Genomic DNA, 21,714 nt, shown 5'->3' on the forward strand with positions numbered 1-21,714 from the left:
TCGCCGCTTTGACGATTCTGAAATTGTGATCTTGGTGATCGCGATTTCGATTTAAATTCGATTTATCTTTCAGGCCTACACTACGCCCACGTTTTATGCCTTGCCCAAAGTACACAAAAATGTGAATAGACTACCGGGAAGACCCATTGTCTCTGGCAATGGGTCACTAACCGAACGGATAAGTGTATATGTGGATAAGCACTTGCAGCCACATGTCCACCGTCTGCCTTCATATGTTCGTGACATATTGCACCTTCTGGGGATTCTCGAGGGGTTGCAACTACCTGCTGGTTCTTTGTTGGTGACCCTGGATGTGGATGCCCTCTACTCCAGTATTCCACAAGATAGGGGAGTGGAGGTTGTGGGAAAATTTCTCTCAGAGATGGAGATTGGAGAGGCACCTCACAACCATTTCATCCTTGACCTTTTAACATTCACTTTAAAGAACAATGTGTTCGTTTTTGATGGGGTTCACTACCTCCAGGTGCAGGGGGCCGCAATGGGTGGTACCCCCTCGCTGGCGAACCTGTACCTGGGGGATTGGGAACACTCCCTTTTTGGAAATGATGCCCTCGTCATGTACCTGTGCCATATTGTGGCATGGCACAGGTACATAGACGATGTGCTCATGTTTTGGACAGGTGGCAAAGAATTGTTGTGTGAATTTGTCACCACGCTCAACCGGAATAGTTGGAATTTAAAATTTACCATGGAATGCAATGCTCATTCCATAGCATTTCTCGATCTCATGATCAGTGCCGGGGTCGACGGTTCCTTGTCAACCAATTTGTATCGCAAACCCACTGCATCCAATGCATATCTTCATGCTAACAGTGCACATCCCACTCATACGATCCGTGGTATCCCCACAGGTCAATATTTGAGGGCACGCGCAACTGTAGCGACGATATTACCTTTGAAAAGGAAGCAAAATTATTACGCTCTCGTTTTAGAGAGAGGGGCTATAAAGATCGCTGGCTGAAAAAGGCCTACAAACACGTGAAAACCGTGGATCGTACAGCACTTTTGACTAAAAAAAGTAAAGATATTTCTAGCAGTGGTACTACGCGTTTGATTACTCGTTTTAACGACCAAAACAAGGAGGTTGACAGGATACTTCCTCGACATTGGCATGTATTATTATTATTATTATTTAGTATTTATATAGCGCCAACATATTACGCAGCGCTGTACAGTGTATATATATATATATATCTTGTCATTGTGTCACCCTCCCCTTAGATAACCTATAAACGCAGCAAAACGCTGCAAAATCTTGTGACATCTAGTCATTTCTGGGGCAAAAATGGTCCCCAGAGACACTGTATAGTCACAGGTACATATAGCTGTGGGGGTTGTGTTTTTTGTCGGTACCTTCAAATTGGTAAGTTTGTAATGTTACCCAATGGGCGACAATGGAAATTACAACATTTTGTTAACTGCAACACCGTGGGTGTTATTTATCTACTGTATTGCAAATGTGGATGTGGATGATGGTAAAACATCAAGAGCCTTAAAAGAAAGGATTAAACTGCAATTTTAAATCTCCAATTTCCAGACATGTGCATTTGGAACATAGAGGAGATCCCAGCTTTATAAGATTTGTAGGTCTAGATAGGGTTCATGCGCATCCCAGAGGTGGTGACATGGACAGAGCCCTTTTACAGCTAGAATCCCGTTGGATTTTTAACTTGAATGCCACTGAACCTAAAGGTCTAAATGATAGCATCAACTATCGGGTGTTTTACCCCAATAGGCTCCTTGGATAATCAATAATACTTGATAGAGTTTATTTGGTCATTTCTGCTCTGCCCCTCTACCTTCTTCACTCCTTTCTTTTCCCCCCCTTTCCCTTCTTTCCCCCTCCCCCCCCCCCCCCCTCTTTGTCCCTTTTTTCTTTCTTCTTTTCCCCTCCTCATCATCCTTTGTCTCTTTTCCCCCTTCCACCCCTCTCCCATTTTCTTTCCTCTTCTTTCCCTCTGCCCTGTGACTTTTTGTTGCCATCTACCCACAAGGGTCCTTTGTATGGGCCCTTTGATCCTTCCCTGCTCCTCTTCTTTCGTTCTTTTCCTTTTTTGGCTGTAGCCATTTTTTGTATTTGGGCCAGCTTTATATACTGGGGGGTGTCTTTTGTTACACTCACACAGTTGTTACATTATATTATGAGCCGGGCTCTCTCTATCTCCTATATTAGTAAAATGATTTAGGGTTGTGTTTGGACACCCGCACTCACGGATATGGCACCCTCAACAATGTTTTGGTGTGTCCTTGTCTGTCAGCGCGGATTTCCGCGTTATAGGTTGAGATTTATATTTTTCAACTAGGGTTTGGATTTAACATTCTTTTCCCGATTTTGTGCGGTTTGCCATTCGGGGTCAGGTGTTGTTAATGTATTTTTATAAAATTTATTTATTTATGATCATTTGGGTTTCTAATGTATTTTCAAATAGTTTTTTTACGATTTTGGGGAATATTGTATTTGTGCAATTTTTGCAATTTTTGATATGTGGTAATTATATTAATAAAGCATTTTTCCATCTTTCTCATGCACCCAAGAGCCAATTCTCATTTATTTTTGGTTTGATATCCATTTATGTTGGCATGTGCATGGGAAGGATATTTCTACCTATTTTCGTTATCTTTATAGATGTTTGGGTGTTAGTTATTTCCCCAGTTGACGCTGCCCTTTAGCTCTGAGTCATTTCTTTACACGCTATGAGAAATTGAGCGCGGAAACGATCGGGAGCAATATCAGACATGACTTTATGATTTTATCTATCGGATCCATCTATCGCATGGAAAATCGTACCGTGTGTATCAGGCATTAGAGCAAAGAAGAAATGCTGGGTTTCATACCACTTTAAGGTCTTTTTTAGGCATTTAAATAGGGCATTTGGTCTGTTCTTGATACACACAGATCAGCCCCCGAAACCCAACCAGGCCTTTTTAACACTGATGAGTTTTAACTTTCCACAAAAAAGCGTTGTGGAAAAGCTTTCAGTTAAAACACGTAGAGAAACATGAACATTACTTTACACATTAGTTGTCTTTTCAGTTATAACTGTCAGGAACTGTTATAGTGGAAAAGGGCCCTTTATAGAACACTAAACTGAGCTGATTGAACTGAATGGAAACAGCAATTGGCTCAGTTACTACTTCCTCATTCTCAAAGCAGTGTGACTCATTGCCTGAATGTGTTCTGTTCTATAGGCAGCTGCCACTACGTCTTTTGCTTCCTTCACTATTTTCACCCCCTGTGCATTGCTACAAGACTTCACTTTGGCCGCCCTCATTTATTTCAATTCTTTTCTCAGTCTTGTAAGACTTTAGACTTTTAACAGAAAATTATTTCTATAAACAATAAGGCCTGGGGTTCACTAGAGCATTTTCAGCTGCAATTTGTGCTTTTGAGAAATTGCCAGTGATTTCTAAAAGTACTACACTAATGAGAGCCTATGGCCATGCTTCCACTATTGTGATTTTGATTTGCTGAAATTTCTAGTGGGTGATTTCTAGTGGGCCCCAGGCCTTAGGCTTTTTCTGAGCAGATGTATTGTCCCTATATTGCAACCTTTTGACTTCTTACTCCTGAGATGGCTTCTCTGTGGCACTTCATGCCCTTACTTCAAGTCCATGTCTTCAGAATATAAAGATGCTGGGAAGAAAGGTTGAATTGGTGAGGGAAGTATACATTTTTTTACTACTGTATATAGACATAAGGTCATGGTGGGCATTACGGAATGAAAGATCGCTAATGGCAAACCCATGCCACAGCAAATTCAGCCTCTAAAAGTAAACATTCCCCCCATTACTGTGAGCATACAAAGCACATACAGGTCCACTTTAAGAGCCACCTCAAAACCAGGGTTGTGGAGTCGGAGCAATTTTGAGTACCTGGAGTTGGTGTTGGATAATTGTTGTACCCACTTCATAGCCCTGTAAGGGCTGTGGAGTCTGAGCCATTTTGGGTACTTGGAGTTGGATGATTTTTGTACCAACACCACAGCCCTGCTCAAAATAATGTTTTTCAACATTCTTCTTCTTTGTTGTTAAACCTTGTTTCACCACTTTTCATGTGATTTTTGTCAGTCCTCCACTGCTTGTTGGCCGTTTCAAAGAATTACATTTAGTTTACTTTTTTTGTCACTTTACAACTGAATTTGGCAACTGAGGAGATCTTTCATCTCATTTATAATGAAAAATAACCAATGGAAACGTCTTCTCACTGATAAAACTGGAATTATAGGATAATTTGTCAATTTATATACCGTAAATATGCTCATAGGGTTCCATACAGGGAAATGCACATGGATTTGTTAGTAAAATTGTAATACTTTTTTTTTCAGATTGATGAACTCCCAGAAGGTGCTGTTAAACCGCCAGCAAATAAATTTCCAATCTTCTTTTTTGGCACCCATGAAACGTAAGTGCTTTTTGTAATAGAAAAGCTTATGTCGCGTGTAACTTGCTTTGTACAGTATGATGTATTCATTCATTGTAGCATTCACATCTTCTGCAGCGCTTTACAGAGTATATACGGTAGCCTTGTCCCTAGTTGTCACACGGAGGGGCTCAAAATTTAATCCATTCCATAGTCATATGTCTATCATAGTTTAAGGCCAATTTTGGTAGGAGGGCAGTCAACTTATCTGTATGTTTTTGGCATGTGGAAAGTACCTGGAGGAAACCCATGCAAACACAGGGAGAACATACAAACTCCATGCATGTCCTGGTCTACATTCAAACGGGACCCAGTACTGGAAGACAAGAGTGCTGACCAGATGTAGCATTATAGTCCAAGCTTTGTATGTAATAAAGGTACCCTTTACTGTTACTATACCGACAGAAAGATGAGATGAAAATAAAAAGAGAAGGTTAAGCCATTTACAATATTTGTGTTATTTTCAATCAGTAAGGTTCAATTATTTTTCCCTATTACAGAGCATTTTTGGGCCCCAAAGATCTTTTTCCATATAAGGAATTTAAGGACAAGTTTGGAAAGTCAAACAAAAGAAAAGGGTTCAATGAAGGATTGTGGGAAATAGAGAACAACCCCGGAGTAAAATTTACTGGGTATCAGGTAAGTGAACGGAAATAATGTAATTGATAGGATGAGTAGATTTTTTTCATACAAACTAGTTTTACTATCTGCTTTTAGATTCACAATAATGGTCCTTTAAAATTATGGATATAAAAATGACTTCTTTTATATTGACCTTTTGAAAGGACATTGCCTAGATTTGTTAAGATTGTTTTGTTTAATGACAAAAGTCAGTGGCGTAGCTATGAATCTCGGGGCCCCGGTGCGAGTTTTACATTGGGGCCCCCCAAGAACTCTATACGTAGCAATTGATACGGCGCAACAAAACCTGCCAAGGTCATCTACAGTGTCAGAGGTGCCAGAGGGGATGGGGAACAGCTTGTTAATGATTACTACCATTCAAAGCATCTATAGAAGTGATCATTACCAACACAGGACCAATAAACAGCTTATACTTTGGTTTAGGAAGGGCCCCATGGGGCCCCTCTGGCCCAAGGGCCCCGATGCGGTCGCTACCTCTGCAACCCCTATTGCTACGCCCCTGACAAAAGTTTGCAACACTTACCTGAGGTTATCACCCAATAGTGAGTGTTGCTGAAATGTTAGTGAGTCACACCTCTGAACACAAGGGGAAATAACTCGCCCTTTAGCAGCCCTGTCAATTTCCTAACAGGAACAGACAATCTTTAACAAACTCAAGCTAGATTACCAGGAACACTAAGGCCCCTTTTATACTGGGACACTTTCTTTGTGCTGCGTTACCCTTTCTGCATGCAGGGTAATGCAACAGCAAACAAACCATATGGGACCTAGTACACTATCTGTGTTGCATTGCGGGAAAGCGTCCGATTCGCCACTGACCACAAAGTTAACACAGTGTTACTGTCGGACTTCTCCGGCGACCAATTGAATGTAAGTCAATGGGCAATGTAGAAACTTTAAATTAGTTGTGCGGAAGGTCACAAATATGACGGGGAAGTCAGGAATCCCAGTGATGTACTTCCAGTCCAGAAGGGAGTACGTCACTGGGCAAGGGGCAGCAAAGAGCACGCGGGGGGGGGGGGGGGGGGAGGGGGTGGCGCTATGAATATGAGCCTGTTAGTGCACTCTGCCGCAGGGTCATAGGAATCTATGTTTTAGCAATGCGAGGGGGGCGGAACATCACAATGCTTTGCCAGGTATAAAACCGGGCTTAAGCTCTCTAGTTATTTACAGCCCAGGAACAACAGAAGGACATACAGCAATAAACTCAAAGCGGACCTAAACAGTGAATTCCAAAGGGAAAAGGAGTCGGTATGGCAGGTAACCCTCAGAGCCGGCCTTTGGGGGTGGCAAGTGGGGCAATGGCCCCAGGCCCCGCACCCTCTGCGGCGGTGGGGAGAGCGGGCATAGTAGTTAAAATTCACCTGTCTTCCGCTGATTCTCACAGCTTCCATCTCCTTCCTCTCCCAGCATCTGACGTATTGGTAACAGCGCCCCCTGTGATGATGTGACCGCATGTCACCACCGGTGGCGCTGTTACCAATACACAGATGTTGGGACAGGTAGGAGATGGAAGCTGTGAGCATCGTCGGAAGAAAGGTGAGTTTTAACTTCAATGCCCGCTCTCCCCACTGCTGAAGCCACCATCTAACCTGTACTGCAGGGCTCCTACCTATCTAATCTATACTGCAGGGCACCTACCTATCTAATCTATACTACGGGGCACCTACCTATCTAATCTATACTGCAGGCACCTATCTAATCTATACTACAGGGTACCTACCTAACTAATCTATACTGCAGGCACCTATAATCTATACTGCAGGCACCTATCTAATCTATATTGCGGGGTACCTACCTAATTAATCTATACTGCAGGCACCTATAATCTATACTGCAAGCACCTATCTAATCTATACTGCAGTACACCTACCTATCTAATCTATACTGCAGGCACCTATAATCTATACTGCGGGGCACCTACCTATCTAATCTGTACTGCAGGCACCTATCTAACCTGTACTGCAGGGCACCTACCTATCTAATCTATACGGCAGGGCACCTACCTATCTAATCTATACTACGGGGCACCTACCTATCTAATCTATACTGCAGGCACCTATCTAATCTATACTAGGGGGTACCTACCTAACTAATCTATACTGCAGGCACCTATAATCTATACTGCAGGCACCTATCTAATGTATACTGTGGGGTACATACCTAACTAATCTGTACTGCAGGCACCTATCTAATCTATACTGCAGTACACCTACCTATCTAATCTATACTGCAGGCACCTATAATCTATACTGCGGGGCACCTACCTATCTAATCTATACTGCAGGCACCTATAATCTATACTGTGGGGCACCTACCTATCTAATCTGTACTGCAGGCACCTATCTAATCTATACTGCGGCGCACCTACCTATCTAATCTATACTGCAGGCACCTACCTATCTAATCTGTACTGCAGGCTCCTATCTAATCTATACTGTGGGGCACCTACCTATCTAATCTATACTGCAGGCACCTATCTAATCTATACTGTGGGGCACCTACCTATCTAATCTATACTGCAGGCACCTATCTAATTTATACTGCGGGGCACCTACCTACCTATCTAATCTATACTGCAGGCATCCATCTAATCTATACTGTGGGGCACCTACCTATCTAACCTTCACTGCAGGCTCCTATCTAATCTATACTGCAGGCACCTATCTAATCTATACTGCGGGGCACCTACCTACCTATCTAATCTATACTGCAGGCATCCATCTAATCTATACTGTGGGGCACCAACCTATCTAACCTTCACTGCAGGCACCTATGTAATCTATACTGCAGGCACCTATCTAATCTATACTGCGGGGCACCTACCTACCTATCTAATCTATACTGCAGGCACCTATCTAATCTATGCTGCGGGGCATGTCCCTACCTATCTAATCTATACTGCAGGCACCTATCTAACCTGTACTGCAGGGCACCTACCTATCTACCGGTAATCTATACTGCAGGCACCTATCTAATCTATACTACGAAGCACCTACCTACCTATCTAATCTATACTGCAGGCACCCATCTAATCTATACTACAAGGTACCTACCTAACTAACCTTCACTGCAGGCTCCTATCTAATCTATACTGCAGGCACCTATCTAATCTATACTGCGGGGCACCTACCTAATCTATACTGCCGGGTGTCACAGAAGCCTTGGTGGCCAGACCGCAAATTGCCTTCCAATCGGTTTTAGCACACAGACCATGCAAACTGTGGTCGCAATCGGTGCACGGAAGTCGACTGAATTTGTGCAGCAGCCCGACCAGACGGGAGCCCGTGGGTTACGGAAATACACTTTACACACTATTTCAGGGTATCTGCCACCACCACTGGTATGGGCCAGTGGTCCCTACTGACTGACTGACTGAGCATGCAAATAAAAACGGTTAAACACACTCTATTCTGTCTAGCTAGCAACAACAGTAGCGTCTCTTCAGAAGTCTGGGTTAAATTTGTGTGTCTGAGTAGCAGGGTAGCGGAACAGTGAACGACTTTGGTAAAGTCTTTATTCACGTGCAGTATAAATAATTAATATATACAGACAATCATTAAAATCAACAATTATTGAAACATTATAATGAAATAAAAAAGGGAGACAATACTTAGGGTTTGTGGAAATATGTCCGTTCTGGGAAAACTTGTAGAGTTCCTTTTGTTCAGTTTCAGCAAAGTTCAAAGTCCAAACAAAATGGCTACCACTTGTTCCTCAAAGTGGTAGCAGCTTTCAGGAAGGTGGAAAAATGGAGGAATGAGGGAAGAGCCCTTCGCAGATACTTTTGATGAAGCTGGTTTGGGGGTGTGGCAATTACTGGCCCCCTCTGAATTACCCACCAATGACAGTTCATTCCCTCTGAGAGATTTTAGGTTTAAACTTATAAAATGCTGTAACTCACAAACGATAAAAGTCATATTTAGGTGGATAACAGATTCAGACTTGTTGGAAAATACAGATTAATATGACATCAGACATGGCTAGTGCAGCGGACCCAGTTCTTGAGAAGGGGCATACCTCAATAACCGGACGGGCTATCGCGATGAATTTCATATCAGTACGATGGCCAGATTTTGCCGAATAAGACTATATGAATTTCATAGCTGTGCGATGTACAGTTGCCATATAATCGACAAGAAACCATACATCATATGCATTCAGATGGCCCTTGGTCGGAGCTGGATAGTCTGGCTGAGAGCAGGTTTTGAATAGCCCCCTGCTGGGATTAGCTTCCTTGCTCTCCCTGTATGAAAAGGCTCACCAAATGGAGGTAATTAAAATAAACATTCTCCTGGACACAGGCCTGGCCCAAGCTAATTAACACATCAAAAGACATCCTGCATCTAAGTACTGCTAGCCCAGATTGACTGCAGGTGCTCCTACACAACCAATCTAGATTCTAGCGCATCACTGGCAATCGGTGCAATAAACTGATTGCGATTGCGTTCTCGTTTCTCACGGCTGTTCCGTGACACCGGGCACCTACCTATCTAATCTATACTGGAGGCACCTATCTAATTTATACTGCGGGGCACCTACCTACCTACCTACCTATCTAATCTAATTGGGCAGCACGGTGGCGTAGTGGTTAGCTCTCTCGCCTTGCAGCGCTGGGTCACTGGTTCGAATCCCAGCCAGGGCACTATCTGCAAAGAGTTTGTATGTTCTCTCCGTGTTTGCGTGGGTTTCCTCCGGGCACTCCGGTTTCCTCCCACACTCCAAAAACATACAGATAAGTTAATTGGCTCCCCCTAAAAAAAAAAATTGGCCCTAGACTACAGTACTTACACTACATAATATAGACATATGGCAATGGTAGGGATTAGATTGTGAGCTCCTTTGAGGGACAGTTAGTGACAAGACAATATATATATATATATATATATATATATATATATATACACTGTACAGCGCTGCGTAATATGTCGGCGCTATATAAATACTAAATAATAATAATAATAATAATAATAATCTATACTGCAGGCATCCATCTAATCTATACTGTGGGGCACCTACCTATCTAACCTTCACTGCAGGCTCCTATCTAATCTATACTGTAGGCACCTATCTACTCTATACTGCCGGGCACCTACCTACCTATCTAACCTATACTGCAGGCACCTATCTAATCTATGCTGCGGGGCACGTGCCTACCTATCTAATCTATACTGCAGGCACCTATCTAACCTGTACTGCAGGGCACCTACCTATCTACCGGTAATCTATATTGCAGGCACCTATCTAATCTATACTGCGGAGCACCTACCTACCTATATAATCTATACTGCAGGCATCCATCTAATCTATACTGTGGGGCACCTACCTATCTAACCTTCACTGCAGGCTCCTATCTAATCTATACTGTAGGCACCTATCTACTCTATACTGCCGGGCACCTACCTACCTATACTGCAGTCACCGATCTAATCTATACTGCAGGCACCTATCTAATCTATACTGCGGGGCACCTACCTAATCTATACTGGAGGCACCTACCTATCTAACCTGTACTGCGGGCACCTGCCTATCTAACCTATACTGGAGGCACCTACCTATCTAACCTGTACTGCGGGCACCTGCCTATCTAACCTATACTGGAGGCACCTACCTATCTAACCTATACAGAGTGTGTGTTTCCACGGTGTGTGCGTGTGTTTCCACAGCATATGTCTCTAGGCCCCGCATATAACACTCGCCCCAGGCTCCGCGTACTCTAAGGCCACCTCTGTAACCCTCCTGCACTTCCAATGTGGCAATATTATTAACTCTGTATTCAGCAGCGAGGAAGCACTGTGGTGGCTCTGGACGGCTCCATACTGTGACTGGCACTGTGAATACTGTAGTTAGTACTCCACTCCTATATGATGGGATAGCTCAGGCACAAGAACAGCATTTCTCAGGCCATCTCCCACCCACACATGACACTCTCCCCCAACAGTACTTATAATGGCAGAAAACTTATAAAGGTGGCCACACACCATTTAATTAAAAGATCCAATTTAACACCAATTCGATAAATATGATCGGTAATCTTGAAAAATCGAAAGCTTTTTTTTTTTTCGATCGAGAAATCCAATTGAATTTCCAATTTTTTTCTGATTTTTATGAGATTGGACATGTTGGAAAATTCAGACCAACCAAAACAAAATGTATGTAACTATTCAGTACATTTTTCTCTCGATTTTACTAACCAACCAATTTTTGGGGAGTTTATGGTATTTTATCCCGAAATTTTAGCAATCTCGAAAATACGTTTGTGGTACCTCAAAGATTCTGCTCGAAACTTCCAAACAATCGGAAAATTGGATCTGAATGCTCAAATCGAATCAAAATAAAAAACATAGTATGGTGTGTGGCCACATTTAGGCAGATTACAGCACATTGGCTGGATAGTGTACTGGTTAAGGGCTCTGGCACATGAGACCAAGGTTCAAATCTTGTCTCTTCCTGATCAGTAAGCCAGCACCTATTCAGTGAGGAGACCTTGGGCAAGATTCCCTAACACTGCTACTGCAAGGAGAAAAGCACAATACAAAGGTTCTGTATCCTTGTCAGATTTTCAACAGGGCACAAAAGGTTAATGTTATAAACATTGTTTTTATTATTATTATTATTATTATTATTATTATTATTATTATTATTATTATTATTCCTACTATTCTTATAACTTCTCCTTCCTATGCGGACATTGGCCTCAATTCACTAAGCTTAACTCCTGTCTTTAATAACTCTTCTGAGCTGTTTTACAGTTATCACCATGGTGATATAATTGTGATAACTGTAAATCAGCTCAGAAGAGTTATTAAAGACAGGAGTTAAAGTGAACCTCCGGACTAAAAACCTACTCAGCAGAACTGAAAAGGCTTGGTGTTTCTTTAACAGTTTCACAGCATCAGAACTTTGTTTTTCTTACCAAAGCATCATTTTTAGCTGCATTTTTAGCTAAGCTCCACCCATCAAAGAAAAAAAGCCCGGGCTTTTTTCACTGATACTGTGCAGAGCATGATGGGATTTCCTATGTTGTTCACATTGCCTAGCAACTGGGAGAGGTGCTCAGGACACAGGACAGTTGGAACTGTTTCTCATGCTCCCTGTCACCTCCTTTCAACCAAAAAGATGGCTGCCATCATGAAATCAAACATTTGCCTGTTCTTTTAAAACAGTGTGTGTAAGAGATTATATTACCTATATATTTTAATTAACATAACTAATGTAACTTAATGACAGTATGTTTGTTTAGGCTGGAGTTCCTCTTTAAGCTTAGTGCATTGAGGCCATTGTGGATGTTATTTTTTATACCTTATGTTTACTTTAGTTTAAAGGATACCAGAGCCCAAAAAAATATGAGAAACGGAGGGAGCAGGCATGTATGGGGAGCTGTCCTGATGCTCACCGCTCCCCCCATTCTCCTTTCTGCCCCTCCTGTAGCTGGAATTGCCCCTCCTGAAGCTGGAATGGCCCCTTCTTCTGGACGGCCGGGTCGGGAAGCACTGCATCCTTCTGGACGGGCTTCACACAACCTCTGTTGGCACTTGTACAACAGTACGGAACCTGCGGCCGGGAGCGATCGGCGCATGCATGTGCCATCACACCATTGGTTCCGTACTGGTTGCATGAAGCCCGTTCAGAAGGACGCAGTGCTTCCCGACCCGGCCGTCCAGAAGAAGGGGCCATTCCAGCTACAGGAGGGGCAGAAAAGAGAAGGGGGGGGGGGGGGCGGTGAGTATCAGGACAGCTCCCCATACATGCCCGCTCCCCCCGTTTCTAATATTTTTTGGGGCTCTGGTTTCCTTTAAGGATGGTACCTGTAAAATACTAACCTTTTAGAGGACACTTCTAACTTTTTAGAGGACACTTTGTACCAATATTTGTTAAAACGTCCTGTAACATAATAGGGTACAGTTTAAGTATTTTCAAATGAGTAGAATTAGAATGATTTGGAGGTTTAAAGCCACAGGTTGGCATTACAATTCGCTCACTATTGATGTGGTGCTCCACTTCAGTCGAAGGCCTCCTCCTGCTCCCTCTCCACATTAATGGCAATTTTTACCATTGTTACATAAATATACCAATATGTCTGTATGACATTGTTACATATAGGTGATGTCTGGTGCATACTTAACTGGCGGTGCTGTACATCTTGCCCTTCTGCCTAGGAAGGGAAAAAACTAGGAGCATCACTGAAACAGACAAAGACACAGACCATTAAGTCCTGGCAGACTCTCAGCCTCTAGGGGGCTTTCTATAGTCAGTAGCAGCATTAGGGAGTCTTGCTAAAGGACTCCTCACTGAATAGGTGCTGGCTTACTGAACAGGAAGAACTGAGGTTCAAACACTGGTTGACTGTGTCAGAGGCAGAGCCCTTAACCAGTACACTATCCAGCCACTGCTTTAATCAAGTCATATGGACAGCATTGGGGGTTTGTTAAACTGGCAGAGCCCTGGAAAATGCACACTGAAATGAAGGGAAAGTGCTTCCAGGCCATTATTACAGAAAAGGTTCTCACCTTATAGGCCAAAGTCAGTATTCCAGTATAATTGCATTATTGATCATGGGTGCTTTGGTGGTAATTTAGTGCTCTTATGGTACAAATGTACTCATTGTCTGAACATACTAATCTTTTAAACATATGGATTAACCTGTTGAAAAATAAATTGACTATTGCGTTATCTCTATTCATCTGCAAACGTCTGTTTACACGTATTGTGCTTCATCATTATGTATTGATTTAGCAGCATGTTAAACTTTTTGAGTTCATTAGACCTTTTTATAAAATGTTGATCAAAAACTGGAAAGATATAAAAACACAACTAATCATGAATTATTTATGAATATTTGACCATTTTAGGTATATTTTTGTATGAGCTTTTACAGAAAGATAAGGCATGTATTATGTGTTTTGTTTTTACAGATGCATTTGAAGGTGAGCGCCATGATCTGCAGGATGTACGGATGTATATCTGCCTGATGGACTTTTACAACTGCTGAAGTTCTGGAGGAAATACATAGTTATTATATAATTCAACAAAATGCACATCATTTGGATACTGAAAGTAGCAGTGCAGTTTACCTTAATGTAGAAAGCACTGCGCATTGTAAAGAGTGACCTTGCAGGCAGTTTATTGTCTGCATTTAGTTTTTGTTCTAGAGAGGGAACGCTTTGACTTTGTTGTAGACTACTTCACTGTAGTTATTTTACATCTGGAATCTTAGTTAGGAGAAGCGATGAGGGCACCCCTACATGGCAGGTGCCACAAGCAGAATGCAGAGGCCAGTAATCGGTATACATTTAGCATATCTGTAATCACAATGTTCAGCTGCAGAAATTGTACAAAGAATGCAACATGGTTTCAGCCCAAGAGTCCAAATTGGTCTGCTGCTGTTATTTGTAATGTCCATATAGAAAGCCAAGGTGGAAGCTGTGCACAGATTTGGCCCACACAGTGCAGATAGCTTTGAATTATGCTTAGCAGAGGGTAGAGGCACACGGATTGACACAACTGGAGCTTAGTAGGTGGACTGGAGGCAGCTAATTTAATAGTTTTTTTTCCCGGGTTCAGGGAGACTTTAAGTATAAATGACTTCAGGTACGCTTTAATAATCTGTTTTTAAAGTTCACCTTTTACTTTCGATGTCCTGGTTTAGAGTCATTTTCCAATTCAAATCACAATCATAATTGTGTTGCTATACTGATTGTGATTAGCAGCTGTTTGAAAGTGTGATTTCCCATGCTTTGCATTACATTTTTGTATGATTGTCATTATGTGTGGCGTGATTGTGATTTTCTTATAGGGAAATCGCACAAAAATTGCACAGTATCATGATTTTTGTGTGCTCACTTTTAAGTGTATACCTTAGTGTACAAAACCTGCAGCATGCAGTGCATTTGTGCTTTGGTAAAAAATCACAGTATACGCAATCGCCACGGTGGAAAAGGTGCTCGTGATTGCAGTGTTCAAGGGGCACTATGGCGAAAAATTGTAAAATTTAAGATATGTGCAAATATAGACAAATAAGAGCCATAAATTACTTTTTTCCTATGCTGCTGTCACTTACAGTAGGTAGTAGAAATCGGACAGAAGTGACAGGTTTTGGACTGGTCCATCTCTTCATAGGGGATTCTCAGCAAGGCTTTTATTGTTTATAAAGATATTCCCTAAAAAGGATCTAAACAATGATGCTGGCCAGCTTCCCTGCTCGCTACACAGTTTTTTGGCAGTTTGACAGAGCAACTGTCATTCACTAAGTGCTTTTGAAAATAAATCACTCCCTGAAAATCCCCCCCCCCCCCCCCCCCGCCATGAAGAGATGGACTAGTTCAAAACCTGTCACTTCTGTCAGATTTCTACTACCTACTGTTAGGCCCGGTTCACATTAGCGGTTGCTATCCGGAATCGCCGTGCCGGAGCCGTGCCGGAGCCGGACCGCATGCGGACCGGACGAAACGGACGCACGGCATAGCAATGAAAGTCTATGCGACCGTTCACATGCGTCCGTTTCGTCCGGACCGGAGCCGGACCGGATCCGGACTCCGGCGTCCGTTCCAACATGCGCTATTTTTTGGTCCGGCTGGTCCGGCTGACGTATCCGGACCGGAGCCGGAATGTTGCATCCGGCCAATGGAAACCAATGAGAACCGGAGAGCGCACAACACACTGGCTATAAAAACCGGATGTTGTACCACACTTCCTATGCAGACTCTATGGTATGGTGGCCATTTTGGATGGGGACCACATGGCACCAGCGTTCACAGAGTGGAGCAGCAGTGACTTCATGCTGGAGCTCTTTGGCAGCAATATGGAGCAGGATCTGTCTGATAGCGAGGGGGTGAGGCCCTACACATCAGAAGACCTCATCCTACAGGTGCAGCAGGTACCAGCCCTGTGGGACAAGGGGGATGCGGACCACAGCAACATCAAAAAATGCAGAGGCCTGTGGAAAAAAATTGCCAAGCTGTATGTGGAGGACTTTGAGAACTTGAGCAAGAGACAGCAAGGCACAGAGGGTATGTTGACTAGAAGTTTTTTTGGGGGGGGGCTTGTGGTTTAAGCTTGTGATGTATTCAACTTTTGCTATGGATTTGTGTCACCCACGTGTTGCCCACCCACCCGTGGCCCACCCACCTGTTCCCCACCCACCTGTACCCCACCTGTGATGTATCACACCCACCTGTACCCCACCTGTGATGTATCCCACCTGTGATGTATCCCACCCACCAGTACCCCACCTGTGATGTATCCCACCCACCTCTACCCCACCTGTGATGTATCCCACCCACCTGTACCCCACCTGTGCTGTATCCCACCCACCTGTGATGTATCCCACCCACCTGTACCCCACCTGTGATGTATCCCACCTGTGATGAATCCCACCTGTGATGTATCCCACCTGTGATGTATCCCACCTGTGATGTATCCCACCCACCTGTGATGTATCCCACCCACCTGTGATGTATCCCACCCACCTGTGATGTATCCCACCCACCTGTACCCCACCTGTGATGTATCCCACCCACCTCTACCCCACCTGTGATGTATCCCACCCACCTCTACCCCACCTGTGATGTATCCCACCCACCTGTACCCCACCTGTGATGTATCCCACCCACCTCTACCCCACCTGTGATGTATCCCACCCACCTGTACCCCACCTGTGATGTATCCCACCCACCTCTACCCCACCTGTGATGTATCCCACCCACCTCTACCCCACCTGTGATGTATCCCACCCACCTCTACCCCACCTGTGATGTATCCCACCCACCTCTACCCCACCTGTGATGTATCCCACCCACCTCTACCCCACCTGTGATGTATCCCACCTGTGATGTATCCCACCCACCAGTACCCCACCTGTGATGTATCCCACCCACCTCTAGCCCACCTGTGATGTATCCCACCCACCTGTACCCCACCTGTGATGTATCCCACCTGTGATGTATCCCAACTGTGATGTATCCCACCCACCTGTGATGTATCCCACCCACCTGTGATGTATCCCACCCACCTGTACCCCACCTGTGATGTATCCCACCCACCTGTACCCCACCTGTGATGTATCCCACCCACCTGTACCCCACCTGTGATGTATCCCACCCACCTGTACCCCACCTGTGATGTATCCCACCCACCTCTACCCCACCTGTGATGTATCCCACCCACCTCTACCCCACCTGTGATGTATCCCACCCACCTCTACCCCACCTGTGATGTATCCCACCCACCTCTACCCCACCTGTGATGTATCCCACCCACCTCTACCCCACCTGTGATGTATCCCACCTGTGATGTATCCCACCCACCTGTACCCCACCTGTGCTGTATCCCACCCACCTGTGCTGTATCCCACCCACCTGTGATGTATCCCACCCACCTGTGATGTATCCCACCCACCTGCGATGTACCCCACCTGTGCACATAAAACATACACAATGACCAATTATTATACATCAATTTATTGTAAAAAATTAATACATTTAAAATCACTCAAACTTGAAACTCCAAAATAAACACATTTCAACAAAACATATTAAAAACCAAACATTCACCCTCGTCCAGGTGGTGTGGTAAAATAAAGTCTCAGTTGGTCCCTGTTCCGCAGTGACACTACCCTTGGCCTGGTTGCATACCTCCGCAGGGGCATTAGTGGAAGCACATTCGGGGGTTCCGGAGTCTCTCTTTCCTCCTGCCGCACAAAGTTGTGGAGGATGCATGCTGCCTTCACCACGACAACTGCGTTGCCCGGTTTCAGCAGCATGGGCGTGTGGAACACCCTCCACTTTGACACCAGGATCCCAAATGTGCACTCCACCATTCTCCTTGCACGGCTCAACCGAGCATTGAAGTGTAGCTGGCTGGCATCAAGTCCCCTGTCTGGGTACGGACGCATTACATGGTCGGACAGGGCGAAGGCCTCGTCCCCCACAAACACATAGGGGTAGGCCGGTGCCCTTGTCCCAGGCCAGGGTCTGTCACGGGGGAGACGCAGTCTGCCTTCCTCCATCAGCCGGCAAAGGGTCGTACGCTGGAAAATTCCAGAGTCATTGGAACTACCGTACGACCCCACATCCACGTACACAAACTTGTAGTCCGCATCTGCCACTGCCATTAGAACAATGCTGAAGTATTTTTTATAGTTGAAATAATGGCTGCCACTCCCCACGGGTTTCTGAATCCGGATGTGTTTCCCATCCAGTGCGCCAACACAATTAGGAAACTTGCACTCGGTCCAGAAGCCCTGGGCGATCTCCTCCCATTTCGTGGTGTCCGGCACAGGCATGTATCTGGCCCTCAGTCGCGTCCAAAGGATCCTCGAAGTCCTCACGACGATGCCTGCCACCGTGCTCTTCCCAATACGAAATGTGACATGTAGCGATGTATATGTTTGTCCAGTTGCGATGTACCTACAAGAGAAATAATCGAAATCAATTTTTCATGTCGTTACAGGAGAAAGGTACAAGACAAGGTGGCGCAATATACGGGATGCATATGTGAAATGGCTACGGAAGAAAAAACTTGCCGAACGAAGTGGCAGTGGCGGGGGAAGGCGACAAAAAGACTACAAATTTGCCAAGCAATTGTCTTTCATCAATGCAAGCCTGGAACCTAGACTGTAAGTACCACTACTGTGGGCAGGAACTGAGAGCTCATTTACCATGACTTCGGCCATGTATTGCTATGGCCTCAATTCCCATGGCTAGCGAACTTTTCTCACAAGCTTTATCAAATGTTGGGTAGAAACGGGTGATAAAGTGATTGCTAGTGTTTGCTAGCTCTGTGAATTGACGCCACATGCTGTTTGGCACACCAATAAATATTTTTTTTATCTACAGGACTGAAGACAATTTGGAGCAAGAGGAACCGACCCAGGAGGCACGGTTCAGCAGTGAGGAGAGCTTGGTGGATGATGACGTCGCCGATGTAACCTATTGCCCCGAGGCTAGGAGTAGGAGGAGGGAGTCCTTAATCACAACTCCGTCCTTTGATGATGACTTGGCAGAAGAGAGCTTGGATGTTGAGGTTGCAGGACCGAGTGTGGAAGAAGCTGAACCTCCACAATCGACCGCTATGGAAGCTCCAGGGGAACAAGAACAAAGTGAGGAGCACCGAGAGACTGCAGCACAACCAGCGCGCAGGGCAACCCCGACACAGGCCAGAGGACGGGAAGATGCTGCCACACCACCAGTGAGGACCACCACACCAGTGAGGCGTCGAGGTACCCTCCCCCCAACAAGGAGAGAGACAGAGTCCGAGATGTCCGGGGCTGTCTCCGGACTTCTCGGGATTCTTCAGAGCCACCAAACTCTCATAACCCGGCAGTTGCAAGATGAGGACAGGGGCCATATCATGGAGCAGTACAAGTCCCACATCACTACACTGCAATGTGAGCTCGACGCTGTACATGGGCACTACAGGGACGAGCTTAAAATGATGCATGAGATGCACAGAGGAGAAATCGACCAACTGCGTGCGCAGCATCATCAGTCGGTGGGCCAGCTGCAGAACATGATGCAGCAAATGCATCAACAAAGCAAGGAACTACTGAAATTGCAGGCACACCCGTGTTTTCACACTGTGATGTCTCTAATACCATATCTTGAAAAGGTGCCTTCACAAAACCTGATGGCGTGCCATTCCAATTTGCTGGAGGTGATTAAACAGCACATGGACACGCCATTATTGCAACCACCAATTTTTAGACCCCCACAACCAACAGCGGTGCCCACCTGGCAATCATCACAGATGTACACCGGCTACAGAGGCAGTCAATATGGGCCACCGCTGTCAGGGTCCAGCTCATCCACGACCAGCACCCAAGAGAGTCCAGATTTCCAGGCAGCAACTCCCACCTTTTCTAGTAGTGGTGCCGATACAATTTGAAAAAAAAAGTCAAATTGTTCCTGGACATGCTCCTCTGAATACCTCCGATCCTCGGAGGAAGGATACCATCACAGGGCTTTTTAACTTTTGGTTTTGCTGGACTTGAACTTTAGGGCCTGGTGTCCCCGAAAGACACTACCTGGGTCACAACCTTGTGCCTGTTGCACTGCACCTGTAGTCCTGCACCTGTGCCTTTGATTCCTCTTGTTCCTTACTTTGTTGATCCTAATCACTTGCACAAGACCCTTGGAGCCATGGGTGAAGGACACCTTCACTGGTCGGTGAGAGGCCTAGCCTTTTCACTGCCCTGTGTCCTTCATCCATGGCTCAGAGGGTCATGTGCCAGTGGTTAGGTTTTTGAAGCACTTAAATTTTAGGGCCTGGTGTCCCCGAAAGACACTACCTGGGTCACAACCTTGTGCCTGTTGCACTGCACCTGTAGTCCTGCACCTGTGCCTTTGATTCCTCTTGTTCCTTACTTTGTTGATCCTAATCACTTGCACAAGACCCTTGGAGCCATGGGTGAAGGACACCTTCACTGGTCGGTGAGAGGCCTAGCCTTTTCACTGCCCTGTGTCCTTCATCCATGGCTCAGAGGGTCATGTGCCAGTGGTTAGGTTTTTGAAGCACTTCAATTTTAGGGCCTGGTGTCCCCGAAAGACACTACCTGGGTCACAACCTTGTGCCTGTTGCACTGCACCTGTAGTCATGCACCTGTGCCTTTGATTCCTCTTGTTCCTTACTTTGTTGATCCTAATCACTTGCACAAGACCCTTGGAGCCATGGGTGAAGGACACCTTCACTGGTCGGTGAGAGGCCTAGCCTTTTCACTGCCCTGTGTCCTTCATCCATGGCTCAGAGGGTCATGTGCCAGTGGTTAGGTTTTTGAAGCACTTCAATTTTAGGGCCTGGTGTCCCCGAAAGACACTACCTGGGTCACAACCTTGTGCCTGTTGCACTGCACCTGTAGTCATGCACCTGTGCCTTTGATTCCTCTTGTTCCTTACTTTGTTGATCCTAATCACTTGCACAAGACCCTTGGAGCCATGGGTGAAGGACACCTTCACTGGTCGGTGAGAGGCCTAGCCTTTTCACTGACCTGTGTCCTTCATCCATGGCTCAGAGGGTCCTGTGCCAGTTGTTAGGTTTTAGAAGCACTAATAATTTAGGGCATGGTGTCCCCGAAAGACACTACCTGGGTCACAACCTTGTGCCTGTTGCACTGCACCTGTAGTCATGCACCTCTGCCATCGGTTCCTCTTGCTCCTCACTTTGTTCTTGTTCCTAACCACTTGCACAAGACCCTTGGAGCCATGGATGAAGGACACCTTGACTGGTCGGTGAGAGGCCTAGCCTTTTCACTGCCCTGTGTCCTTCATCCATGGCTCAGAGGGTCATGTGCCAGTGATTAGGTTTTTGAAGCACTTCAATTTTAGGGCCTGGTGTCCCCGAAAGACACTACCTGGGTCACAACCTTGTGCCTGTTGCACTGCACCTGTAGTCATGCACCTCTGCCATCGGTTCCTCTTGCTCCTCACTTTGTTCTTGTTCCTAACCACTTGCACAAGACCCTTGGAGCCATGGATGAAGGACACCTTGACTGGTCGGTGAGAGGCCTAGCCTTTTCACTGCCCTGTGTCCTTCATCCATGGCTCAGAGGGTCATGTGCCAGTGGTTAGGTTTTTAAAGCACTTCAATTTATTAGGGCCTGGTGTCCCCGAAAGACACTACCTGGGTCACAACCTTGT

The 21,714-nt window shown here is 45.2% G+C and overlaps 1 protein-coding gene across 1 annotated transcript in view; it reads left to right on the plus strand.

Annotated features, from left to right (window-relative positions):
- Window positions 1–21,714, plus strand: part of HDGFL3 (HDGF like 3) — a 91,646-nt gene that overhangs the window by 42,803 nt on the left and 27,129 nt on the right. Inside the window, exons 2-4 of the mRNA XM_068275350.1 lie at window positions 4,347–4,423; window positions 4,942–5,080; window positions 13,999–14,010. Coding sequence (XP_068131451.1) covers window positions 4,347–4,423; window positions 4,942–5,080; window positions 13,999–14,010 — 228 coding nt within the window. The remainder of the gene's footprint in view (window positions 1–4,346; window positions 4,424–4,941; window positions 5,081–13,998; window positions 14,011–21,714) is intronic.

This window comes from Hyperolius riggenbachi, chromosome 3 (genome assembly GCF_040937935.1).
Source record: "Hyperolius riggenbachi isolate aHypRig1 chromosome 3, aHypRig1.pri, whole genome shotgun sequence".
In the NCBI taxonomy this organism is placed as follows: Eukaryota; Metazoa; Chordata; class Amphibia; order Anura; family Hyperoliidae; genus Hyperolius; species Hyperolius riggenbachi.